General features: G+C 43.1%; 1 protein-coding gene across 4 annotated transcripts in view; it reads right to left on the reverse strand.

The window, feature by feature from the left end:
* LOC133555080 (metal transporter CNNM4-like) overlaps positions 1–13,100 on the reverse strand; it is a 131,707-nt gene extending 118,607 nt beyond the window's left edge. For all 4 annotated transcript variants that reach the window (XM_061904565.1, XM_061904555.1, XM_061904549.1 and 1 more), the window contains exon 1: positions 11,655–13,100. In XM_061904565.1, the coding sequence (XP_061760549.1) occupies positions 11,655–13,086 (1,432 nt within the window). In that variant the 5' untranslated portion in view covers positions 13,087–13,100. The remainder of the gene's footprint in view (positions 1–11,654) is intronic.

The following is a 13,100-nucleotide window of genomic DNA, read 5'->3' on the forward strand; positions in this document are numbered from 1 at the left end:
GATACATAGGTTGATTGGCAACACTAAATGGTCCCTAGTGTGTGAATGTGAGTGTGAATGTTGTCTATCTGTGTTGGCCCTGCGATGAGGTAGCGACTTGTCCTGGGTGTACCCCACCTTCCGCCCGATTGTAGCTGAGACAGGCACCAGCGCAGCGCCCCCCGGCACCCCAAAGGGAATAAGCGGTAGAGAATGGATGGAGGGATGGATAAAAATACTTATGGCAGCACGGTGAAACAGGGGTTTGTGCATGTGCTTCAGAATACGAAGGTCCTGAGTAGTCCTGAGTTCAATCCCGGGTTTGGGATCTTTCTGTGTGGAGTTTGCATGTTCTCCCCGTGACTGCGTGAGTTCCCTCTGGGTTCTCTGGCTTCCTCCCACCTCCAAAGACATGCACCTGGAGATAGGCCCCACCCACCCCCATAGACATGCACCTGGGGATAGGCCCCTCCCACCTCCAAAGACATGCACCTGGGAATAGATTGATTGGTAACACTAAATGGTCCCTAGTGTGTGAATGTTGTCTGTCTATCTGTGTTGGCCCTGTGATGAGGTGAGGACTTGTCCAGGGTGAACCCTGCCTTCCGCCCGAATGCAGCTGAGATAGGCTCCAGCACCCCCCGCAACCCCAAAAGGGACAAGCGGTAGAAAATGGATGGATGGATAAAAAACTTATTTTGTGATACAGGTCTCAGCTGCTGCTCGCTGCGAGAGTCATTAACATTTCATGACACCTAATGAGGCGTCGCCGACTCAAAAAGGTCACCTTGCACTCCCAACCACCCGGGAGGGGAGAGACCCTTTCTTGTAATTCAGAACCGACAAACCTTTTTTGGGTGTGTGTGTGTGTGTGTTGCATGCCATCACCACGGTAACAGACGCCAAGCAGCAAGAGATTGGAACCTCGAGAAGCAAACGGGGGGGTCGGAGGGATGGGAGGTGAGGACTGTCAATCACGCAGCGGGTCTCACCTTAGACCGCCACTGCAAGGGAACAGAAAAACACCCCTTTTCGCTTTTTCTACGCTGACTCCTCTTAAGTGTAGCCAAGTTTACTTTTTATAATATTGTCCCTCGACAAGATGCTTGTTGATTGTGCGATCTGGTACAAACCCCGTTTCCATAGGAGTTGGGAAATTGTGTTAGACGTAAATATAAACGGAGTACAATCATTTTCAACCCATATTCAGTTGAATATGCTACAAAGACAACATATTTGATGTTCAAACTCAAACTTTTTTTTTTTTGCAAAAAATCATAAACTTGATGAATTTGGTGCCGGCAACACGTGACAAAGAAGTTGGCAAAGGTGGCAATACATACTAATAAAGTTGATGAATGCTCATCAAACACTTATTTGGAACATCCCACAGGTGTGCAGGCTAATTGGGAACAAGTGGGTGCCATGATCGGGTATAAAAACAGCTTCCCAAAAAATGCTCAGTCTTTCACAAGAAAGGATGGGGCGAGGTACACCCCTTTGTCCACAACTGCTCGAGAAAATAGTCAAACAGTTTAAAAACAATGTTTTTCACGTGGCGCAGTGGGAGAGTGGCCGTGCGCAACCCGAGGGTCCCGGGTTCAAATCCCACCTAGTACCAACCTCGTCACGTCCGTTGTTTCCTGAGCAAGACACTTCACCCTTGCTCCTGATGGGTTCTGGTTGGCGCCTTGCATGGCAGCTCCCTCCATCAGTGTGTGAATGTGTGTGTGAATGGGTAAATGTGGAAGTAATGTCAAAGCGCTTTGAGTACCTTCAAGGTAGAAAAGCGCTATACAAGTACAACCCATTTATCATTTATTTATCAAAGTGCAATTGCAAGAAATTTAGTGATTTCAACATCTGCGGTCCATAATATCACCAAAAGTTTCAGACAATCTGGAGAAATCACTCCACGTAAGCGGCATGGCCGGAAACCAACACTGAATTACCGTGACCTTCGATCCCTCAGACGGCACTGTATCAAAAACCGACATCAATCTCTAAAGGATATCACCACATGGGCTCAGGAACACTTCAGAAAACCACTGTCACTAAATACAGTTGGTCGCTAAATCTGAAAGTGCATGTTAAAGCTCTATGCAAAGCAAAAGCCATTTATCAACAACATCCAGAAACGCCGCCGGCTTCTCTGGGCCCGAGATCATCTAAGATGGACTGATGCAAAGTGGAAAAGTGTTCTGTGGTCTGACGAATTCACATTTCAAATTCTTTTTGGAAATCTTCGACATCGTGTCATCCGGACCAAAGGGGAAGCGAACCATTCAGACTGTTATCGACGCAAAGTTCAGAAGCCACCATCTGTGATGGTATGGGGGTGCATTAGTGCCCAAGGCATGGGTAACTTACACATCTGTGAAGGCCCTATTAATGCTGAAAGGCACATACAGGTTTTGGAACCACATATGCTGCTATCTCAGCGCCGTCTTTTTCATGGAGACTCCTGCTTATTTCAGCAAGACAATGCCAAACTACATTCAGCACGTGTTACAGCAGCGTGGCTTCGTAAAAAAAAAAAAAAAGAGTGTTGGTACTTTCCTGGACCGCCTGCAGTCCAGACCTGTCTCCTATCAAAAATGTGGGCATATTATGAAGCGTAAAATATGACATTGGAGACCCCGGATTGTTGAATGACTGAAGCTCTACATAAAACAAAAATGGGAAAGAATTCCACATTCAAAGCTTCTACATTTAGTTTCCTCAGTTCCAAAACGTTTATTGGTGAACATGCCCTTTCCCAACTACTTTGGCATGTGTTGCAGCCATGAAATTCTAAGTTAATTATTACCTGCAAAAAAAAAAATGTTTATGATTTTGAACATCAAATATGTTGTCTTTGTAGTGCATTCAATTGAATATGAGTTCAAAAGGATTTGTAAATCATTGTATTCCGTTTATATTTACCTCTAACACAATTTCCCAACTCATATGGAAACGGGGTTTGTACAACACTACTTGTGGTAATCACAATCATAATAAAAGCTTGCTGTCAACTCATAACTTCTTGTGTGTGTGTTTGTGTGTGTGTGTGTGTGTGTGTGTGTGTGTGTATAAACAGCGGCGTTCTGGCAATCCCTCTCACCTCGCCAGTCTCCGAAGATGCCCAACGGAGCTTTCTGTTGGCCCGGTGCCACCTTGCAGAGTGCAAGGTGGCACCACCGCCGCTGTCAAGGACATCAACAACCACCACCACCACAACACGACAGGAAGTGACTCCTTCGACACACACTTGGCAGTATCATGGCAAAATGTGCATACCCCCCATGAAAGGAGAAAAAAACCCACACGATATTTAAAAGAATGACAACAGCACATTATAACCTTCAGACAATAAGTCTGAGAGGAAGTGCATGTGTGTGTGTGTGTGTGTGTGTGTGTGTGTGTGTGTGTGAGTGTGTAGCGCACGTGGCAGAAGTAAAAAGAGGGAAGTGTTTTGACTGAGACGCCATCGTGCCTTCATCGTAAACATACCTGATTTGTTTCAGTCATTTGCTGGCTTCTTTCTAAGAGTTTTTAAAAGAGTTTAACTAAAATTTTGAGAAAAAAATGTGTTTGGGGGCCGGTATATCTATTTTTAGGAACACTAATGTATATTCTCACAATAATGTCTGATTGAATGCTAAAAACAATATGACAGGCCGCCTTAAAAAAAAAAAAAATTCATAGTTTTTTTTTACTGAATGAGACACCCAGAATGTACCGTACTTTTCGGACTATAAGTAGCAGTTTTTTTTCATAGTTTGGCCGGGGGTGCGACTTATACTCAGGAGCGACTTATGTGTGAAATTATTAACACATTACAGAAAAATATCAAATAATATAATTTAGCTCATTCACGTAAGAGACTAGACGTATAAGATTTCATGGGATTTAGCGATTAGGAGTGACACATTGTTTGGTAAAGGTACGGTGGAAGAGGGGTTAGTGCGTCTGACTCACAATACGAAGGTCCTGCAGTCTTGGGTTCAATCCCAGGCTCGGTATCTTTCTGTGTGGAGTTTGCATGTTTTCCCCGTGAATGCGTGGGTTCCCTCCGGCTTCCTCCCACTTCCAAAGACATGCACCTGGGAATAGGTTGATTGGCAACACTGAATTGGCCCTAGTGTGTGAATGTGAGTGTGAATGTTGTCTGTCTATCTGTGTTGGCCCTGCGACAAGGTTGCGACTTGTCCAGGGTGTACCCCGCCTTCCGCCAGATTGTAGCTGAGATAGGCGCCAGCGCCCCCCGCGACCCCAAAAGGGAATAAGCGGTAGAAAATGGATGGATGGATGGATGTTCTATATGTTATAATTATTTGAATGACTCTTACCATAATATGTTACATTAACATACCAGGCACCTTCTCAGTTGGTTATTTATGCGTCATATAACGTACACTTATTCAGCATGTTGTTCACTATTCTGAATTTATTTTAAATTGCCTTTCAACTATCTATTCTTCCTGATAGGTTTTATCAAATAAATTTCCCCAAAAAATGCGACTTATATTACAGTGTGACTTATATATGTTTTTTTCCTTCTTTATCATGCATTCTCGGCAGGTGCGACTTACACACCGGAGCGACTTATACGCCGAAAAATACAGTACATGAAAATAATGAATGTGGGATTTACAATATTAACTATGAAGGATAAAACACTGAATATTGACAACACATTAAAGTTAAAGTTCTAATGATTGTCACACACACTAGGTGTGGTGAAATTTGTCCTCTGCATTTGACCCATCCCCTTGATCACCCCCTGGGAGGTGAGGGGAGCAGCGGTGCCGCGCCCGGAAATCATTTTTGTTGATTTAACCCCTAATTCCAACCCCTTGATGCTGAGTGCCAAGCAGGATACGATCAGGTGTGCCGTGGGAGATGATCTAATTTCACCTATTTGGGGTAAAAAAAACATTTTTTGCAAACCAGTAATTGTAATCTGCAAATGATGTGTTGTTTTTGAGTGTCGGTGTTGTCTAGAATAACCATGTAATACTCTTCCATATCAGTAAGTGGGAGCCGGGAGCTAATTGCTTTGTAGATGTTGGATACAGCAGGAGGCAGTGTGGGGGTAAAAACGATATTTAATGCTTAAAAAAATAAATAAACAAAAGGTGAGTGCCACTAAGAAAAGGCATTGAAGCTTAGGGAAGGCTATGCGGAACAAAACTAAAACTGAACTACAAAGTAAACAAAACCAGAATGCTGGACGACAGCAAAGACTTACTGCGGAGCAAAGACGGCGTCCACAATGTACATCCGTACATGACAATCAACAATGTCCCCACAAAGAAGGATAATCCATCCATTTTGTACCGGTTATTCCCTTCGGGATCACGGGGGGCACTGGAGCCTATCTCAGCTACAATCGGGTGGAAGGCGGCGTACACCCTGGACAAGTCGCCACCTCAGGGTAAAAACAAATGAAATATTCTTGATTGCCAAAACAAAGTAGATGCGGGAAATATCGCTGAGAGGAAGACATGAAACTGCTACAGGAAAATGCCAAAAAAGCGCAAGACAAGAACAAACACTACACACAGGAAAACAGCAAAAAAGTCCAATTAAGTCAGGGTGTGATATGACAGGTGGTGACAATACACCTATTTTGAGACAAGAGCTACAGTTGTGATCAAAATTATTCAACTCCCACACAATTTTGGTGTTTTAGCAAGTTGGACATTTATTCCGTAGTTTGTTTATAGTCATATCAAATAAAGATGCATTAAATAGAAAAATGCAACTTGAATTACAACATTATATTTTGTAACATACCAAACAGTGTCATTTCTCTTAATATCTCATTGACAAAATTATTCAACCCCTTGAAGATCATAACTCTTAAGAACAGAATTTGAATAAGGTCTTTTCAATCAGGTGTTGAAAACACCTGTAGATGTGATTAAAACCATAACGAGCAACCATTAAACTGATTGAAAAAGACTGTGACGCTCAGCTTCTTGTAGATGGTCAATGGTGTATTTGCAACATGGTGAAGTCCAGGGAGTGGTCAAAGAAGTCAAGAAAGGAGGTAATTTCTCTTCATAAAAAAGGATATGGATATAAGAAAATAGCAAATACATTACACATTCCAAGAGACACAGTTGGGAGCATAATTCGCAAGTTTAAAGCTAAAGGCACAGTGGAAACACTACCTGGGCGTGGTAGAAAGAGGATGCTGTGTGCAACTGCTGTCCGGTATTTGAAGCGTACAGTGGTGAAAAACCCCCGGGTAACAGCTGAGGAACTACAACAGGACATTGCAAAGGGGGGAACGCAGGTTTCGTCCCAGACAATAAGGCGCGCACTACGAGATGAAGGCCTCCATGCCAGAACTCCCAGGCGCACCCCACTTCTGACTACCAGGCACAACAAAAATAGACTCCAGTATGCCAAAAATCATCTGGACAAACCCCAAATGTTTTGGGAAACTGTTCTATGGAGTGATGAGACAAAGCTGGAACCCTTTGGGCCTATGAATCAACGTTATGTCTAGAGGAGAAAAAATGAAGCTTACAAAGAGAAGAACACCTTTCTTACTGTTAAGCATGGTGGGGGGTCAATCATGCTCTGGGGCTGTTTCTCTGCCTCAGGTACCGGGAATCTCCAGCGCGTTCAAGGCATTATGAATTTTATTTCCTACCAGGATATATTAGCTGCAAATGTCATGAAGTCAGTGACGAAGCTGAGGCTTGGGAGACGTTGGACCTTCCAACAGGACAACGATCCCAAGCATACCTCCAAATCAACATCAGAGTGGTTGCAGAAGAAGGGCTGGAAGACTCTGGAGTGGCCTTCACAGTCGCCAGACCTAAGTCCTATAGAAAACCTGTGGTGGGACTTGAAGAAGGCAGTTGCAGCACCCAAGCCCAAGAATATGAATGAACTGGAGGCCTTTGCCCAAGAGGAATGGGCTAAAATACCTGTAGATCGTTGCAAGAAGCTTGTGTCCGGTTATGTATCACGTTTGAAGGATGTAATTACTGCCAAAGGGTGTTCTACTAAGTACTAAAGATGCATGTAACTAGGGGGTTGAATAATTTGTCAATGAGATATTACGAAAAATTTCCTTTTTTGGTATTTTGTAAAATACAGTGTTACAATTCAAGTTGCATTTGTCTATTTGACACATCTTTATTTGATATGACTATAAACAAAATACGGAATAAATGTCCAACTTGCTAAAACACCAAAATTGTGTGGGGTTTGAATAATTTTGATCATAACTGTATAGTGATGCATGCTTGGTTATGCTTTGAAAGTCATATCCAACAATTGCGAAGATGACTTTTTACTGTCAACTGAGTTTAGTTTTTTAGTGATTTCGGCTGGTGGTGTGCCTCCGGGGTTTTCCAATGCAAAAAAATGTGCCTTGGCTCAAAAAAGGTTGAAAAACACTGCACTCGGCCACTGAGTAGGTTATATGAACATCACACCACCTCTCGATCGACATATTTTATAATCAAGCCTAACGCAACAAAAATGCAACAAACACAGCGAAATATGAACGTGAAGGGTAAAAAACCCCTCCTACTATCTGATACATCTGATATAACACTAATCTTTAGAACTTTGTTGTAAAAATCTCCTTCCACGTCTGTCCCTGACACCCACATTTCAGGCTCTGAGAACACTGTGGAAACGCTCCAAACCCACACTGCTTGGTGCCTCGTCTGAGCTGCTGTGACATAGATGACCATAGTAACTAATTAGATGACCATAGTAACTGGTATATCATGCAAAAGCCCTGATTCCAACCATTGAAATACTTTGTACAGTACCATGAATTGATTTACGTGGACCCCGACTTAAACAAGTTGAAAAACTTATTCGGGTGTTACCATTTAGTGGTCAATTGTACGGAATATGTACTGTACTGTGCAATTTACTAATAAAAGTTTCAATCAATCAATCAATTCAAGACTTATAGTAATTAGAAAACATCACTGGACATCATGATGGCAGCTACACTTTCCATCTTAAAGATCTAAAAAAATATTTGGGAATGTCCGGCAGGCCAGATTGAAAAGCTTAACTTAACAGCATGCGGCCCCCAGGCCTTGATTCCCCCAGGTCTGGGGTACGGGAAGTGTGCAATCTCAATTTGACACTGGAATTTAGACAGTTTTAACAGTTTTGTGTGTCTGTAGCTTTGGGCTATGTTCACACTGCAGGGTCAGGTGTACAATTGGGATTTTTTCGTCAAATTTGATCTAAATTGGATTTCTAATGTGAATGCATTCTGACCCGCATGTGAACACGAAGTCACAGTGTATACCGAAGTTAATATGGCTTCAACTGTAGCCGGCCTCAGTACTGGCGCATTTGTGGCAATTTCAAGGATTTTGTGCAATCAAAGTCAACACTTTCTGAACAAAATTATTGCTCGTGGAAGATTAGTATTTTAGCTATGGCAGTTTTACGGGATAATTTGCTTCAATGTCTCCGGACATTGAAGCAAGGAGTGGTGGAACCTTCACGTAAGTTCCTAAAACATTTTATTTTCACCTGTTTTCTGCACTATATATTTTAAAACTGTCTATTATGACGTTATCGCTGTTTGATGAAGTTCTGATTGTTACCAGAGCGCAGATTAAGGACGCATCACATATACAGTACGGGCCAAAAGTTTGGAAACACCTTCTCATTTCAATGTGTTTTCTTTATTTTCATGACTTTTTACATTGTAGATTGTCACTAAAGTCATCACAACTATGAATGAACACATGTGGAATTATGCACTTAACACAAAAAGGTGAAATAACAGAAAACGTGTTTTGTATTCTACTTTTTTTTTTTTTTTTTTTCAAAATAGCCACTCTTTGCTCTGATTACGGCTTTGCACACTCTTGGCATTGTCTTCAAGAGGTAGTCACCTGAAATGGTTTTCACTTCACAGGTGTGCTTGAAGCTCATTGTGGGAATGCCAAGAGTGCGCAAAGCAGCAATCAGAGCAAAGGGGAGCTATTTTGAAGAAACTGGAATATAAAAAATGTTTTCAGGTTTTTTTCCAATTTTTTTTAAGTACATAACTCCATATGTGTTCATTCATAGTTTTGATGCCTTCAGTGACAATCTACAACGTAAATAGTCATGAAAATAAAGAAAACACACTGAATGAGAAGGGGCGTCCAAACTTTTGGCCCGGACTGTATATACATGTACCTTTTATATACATATATATATATATATATATATATATACACATACATATATATATATATATATATATATATATATATATACACACACACATATATATATATACATATATATACATACATATATACATATATATATACATACATATATTATATATATATACATATATACACAGATATACATATATACATATATATATATACATACATATATATACATATATACATATATATACATATACATATATATACATATATATACACATATATATATACATATATATACATACATATATATATATATATATACATACACACATACATATATATATACACATATTATATATATATATATATATATATATGCGCCACGCGGACGGCGTGGCGCAGTGGGAGAGTGGCCGTGCGCAAACCGGGGGTCCCTGGTTCAAATCCCACCTAGTACCAACCTCGTCACGTCCGTTGTGTCCTGAGCAAGACACTTCACCCTTGCTCCTGATGGGTGCTGGTTAGCGCCTTGCATGGCAGCTCCCTCCATCAGTGTGTGAATGTGTGCGTGAATGGGTAATGTGGAAGTAGTGTCAAAGCGCTTTGAGTACCTTGAAGGTAGAAAAGCGCTATACAAGTACAACCCACTTATATATATATATATATATATATATATATATATATATATATATATATATATATATATATATATATACATACACACATACATATATATATACACATATATATATATATATATATATATATATATATGTATATATATATATATATCTTGATTGGATACAATCCGCCATTCAGCAAAGACGTCTCAACCAACATCGGCCGCAAGTTCCTCACTCTGATCGACAAACACTTCCCCAAAGGCAACACCCTAAGAAAAATATTTAACAAGAACAACATTAAATTGAGCTACAGCTGTATGAATAACATGCAACAAATCATTTCAAACCACAACAAAGCAATTGCAAAAGGACTGCCTACCCCCAGACTAAACGACTCTGAAACCAATAATGAATGTAACTGTCGCAAGAAACCTGATTGCCCTCTCAACGGAAGGTGCTTACAGACATCAGTCGTTTACCAAGCAAAGGTAATACGCAAGGACATTAACACATCCGACACGTACGTAGGATTAACCGAAGGAGCGTTCAAAACAAGATGGAATAATCACAACGCCTCCTTTAGAAACCAGACTTTGCAGAATTCTACAGAACTCAGCAAACACATTTGGAACCTCAAAGACAATAATGTTGAATGTTCAATAACATGGCAAATTCTTGCATCCAGCACACCTTACAACAGTGGTAATAAAAGATGCAACCTATGCTTAAAAGAGAAACTGTTTATTATATATCATCCAGATCTATCATCTCTCAACAAGCGCAGTGAAATCATTTCAACATGCCGCCATAGACGGAAACACCTCCTAGGTAACACATGAGCCAATCACCACACCCTACGCCTGCTTGTACCCACCCACTCTGTGCTCTATATAAACCATTGTATGTGAATGCTTCCATTAAAATCTCCTGATGATTGAGGGAACCCCTCATGAAACAGATCTGTAGAGATGAAGTAGTCTTGTGATTTTTTCCCACACCTACATATATATATATATATATATTTATATTTTTTTTTCTTTTTTTTTTTCTGGGGGTTATGAGTTGATTTAGATTCAGCATGAATAAAATTTGCAATGTGGACGTTAATAATGGATTTTTTGTGCACCCACAATATTTATACTACCTCCTCATTCTCTTGAGCAAAACAAAGTCAATAGCAGACGACAACTACAACAAATCTACTGCTCTTTTAAAACCTTTGGTGTTTTCCCTCAAAACTCTCATGCATCCAGAGAACTATTAACAAAAACAAAAAATACAAATTATTTTGAGAAAATAAAGGTACTGACTTCAGCACTCGAGCATCGTTCTCATACTGATACTACCCTTGGTTTTGACACCACCAATTTATGGATCGATCGGCCCTCCTTACACATCGTGTACCCACTGCAATTGGGTACACAATGTTGTTATTATAACTATAATCTCTAACTCTTCCTAATTGTATTGTTAATTTACTGTTAATTGCTTATTTTCTGCTGAGACGTAGTTCATTCTACATCTCCTCAACATTACTAAGCACTTATTTAGATCAGCTATGATCATAATTGCTCCGGGCTTGATCCCCCCAGTGATAATGCTACTTGAAACACAAAGAAAGGCAGTTTATTTGCAGTAATGGGGATGATTGTTGTTAGCTTAGGAGAGCGGAGACACATAATTTAGCTGCTAGCCGCCTGCCAACCGGGGGACTAAAAATAAACAGGGGATCGCCATTAAAAGCATATAATTGGCAACTGCAATTTTTCACGAAAATCGTCACACTCCTGGCTTCCTGGTAGTGCATCTCACCTGACGGTGTTCCTAATGAAGTGGCCAAAAGACGCCGAAGAGGTCCAAGGTCTCAGTGAACAGAGAAAACGTGTTTGCCACCCACCTTTCTTGAACTCCTCCAGCATGGAGTCCAGCTTGGTGTCGTGGAAGACAAAGTGCACCGGGTGGTTGTAGAACTTGGTGATGGTCTTCAGCGTGGTGCTGTCGTCCGGGTCCACGAAGGCCAGGTCCTTGACGAAGAGGACGTCTACGATGTTGGAGCGCTCGCCCTCGTACACGGGGATCCTGGTGTAGCCGCTCTCCATGATCTCCGACATGGTGTTGAAGTCCAGCACGGCGTCGCTGTGGATCATGAAGCAGTTGCCGATCGGCGTCATCACGTCCTCCACTGTTTTGGTCCGCAGCTCCAGGGCGCCCTGGATCATATTGAGCTCCTCCTTCACCAGGTCGTTGTAGGGCTCGGTGACCCGCAGCATCTCCACCAGCTTCTCCCGGTTGTAGACGGTGCCGATCTCCTGGCCCAGGACGCAGTCCAGCAGCTTGCTGATGGGCCAGGAAAGCGGGAACGTGAGGAGCATGAAAAGTTTGGTGACCAGGATGGTGTTGGCGCCCACCGCCAGGCCGTGGCGGGAGCACAGCGCCTGGGGCACGATCTCGCCGAAGATGACGATGCCCACGGTGGAGGCGATGACGGCGCCGAAGCCCGACTTGGTGAGGTCGTCCAGGAGGATGGTGAGCGTGGTGTTGACCAGGACGTTGCCCAGCAACAGCGAGCACAGAAGGTAGTTGCCCTTCCGGCGGATGGGCTCGATCTTGCGGGCGTACCTCTTCTCCTTCTCGGTGCCGCAGCTCTGCACGATGCGGAGCTCCATGGGGTCCAGCGCCATCAGGCCCAGGTTGAGCCCGCTGAACATGCCCGACAGCACCAGCAGGAAGGAGATGAGGATGATCTGCAGCCAGATGGGCAACAGGGACTTCTTCACCTCCACCACCCGCACTCGGCCGTCCTGCTCGTCCAGCAGGGACCAGGTATCTGCGGCCTGGAGTGGGTCTCGCACGCACAGGCCGAACACCTTCACCACCTCACTTTTGCGGAGCTGCTTGACAGTGACGTTCAGCAGCCCGGAGGTGTTCCCGTTCCTCACCCGCATGGAGCCCTTCACCACCAGGTCTTTGGTGTCCTCGGCACACGTCAGGTTCTGCACCTCCACGGCGCCGTGGTCGTCGTCCTCCTGCTCGCTGGAGTAAAGTTCCGTGAACCTGACGAGCGCCGAGCTGTTGGGGAACAGGTGGAGCCCATAGAACCTGACCAGGATGTCGCTGCCCTCGGTCACCTGGATGATCCCCCGCTCGGTCGTCTCGGCCGGCGTGTCGCTCCTCTCCAGCCTCATTCCGAGTATCCGCGTCGGGGGCCGCGGCTTTGACTCCCCCGTCTGGGCTCGGCTGCCCGCCACCAGGCAGCAAAAGAGCATTAAAGTTCTCATGAAGCCGCGTCCATTCCACTCCGTCGCCATGTTTGTTTCGCTCTCTGTCATCCGGAGGGGGGGAA

This window comes from Nerophis ophidion, linkage group LG01, assembly GCF_033978795.1.
Source record: "Nerophis ophidion isolate RoL-2023_Sa linkage group LG01, RoL_Noph_v1.0, whole genome shotgun sequence".
Taxonomy (NCBI): Eukaryota; Metazoa; Chordata; class Actinopteri; order Syngnathiformes; family Syngnathidae; genus Nerophis; species Nerophis ophidion.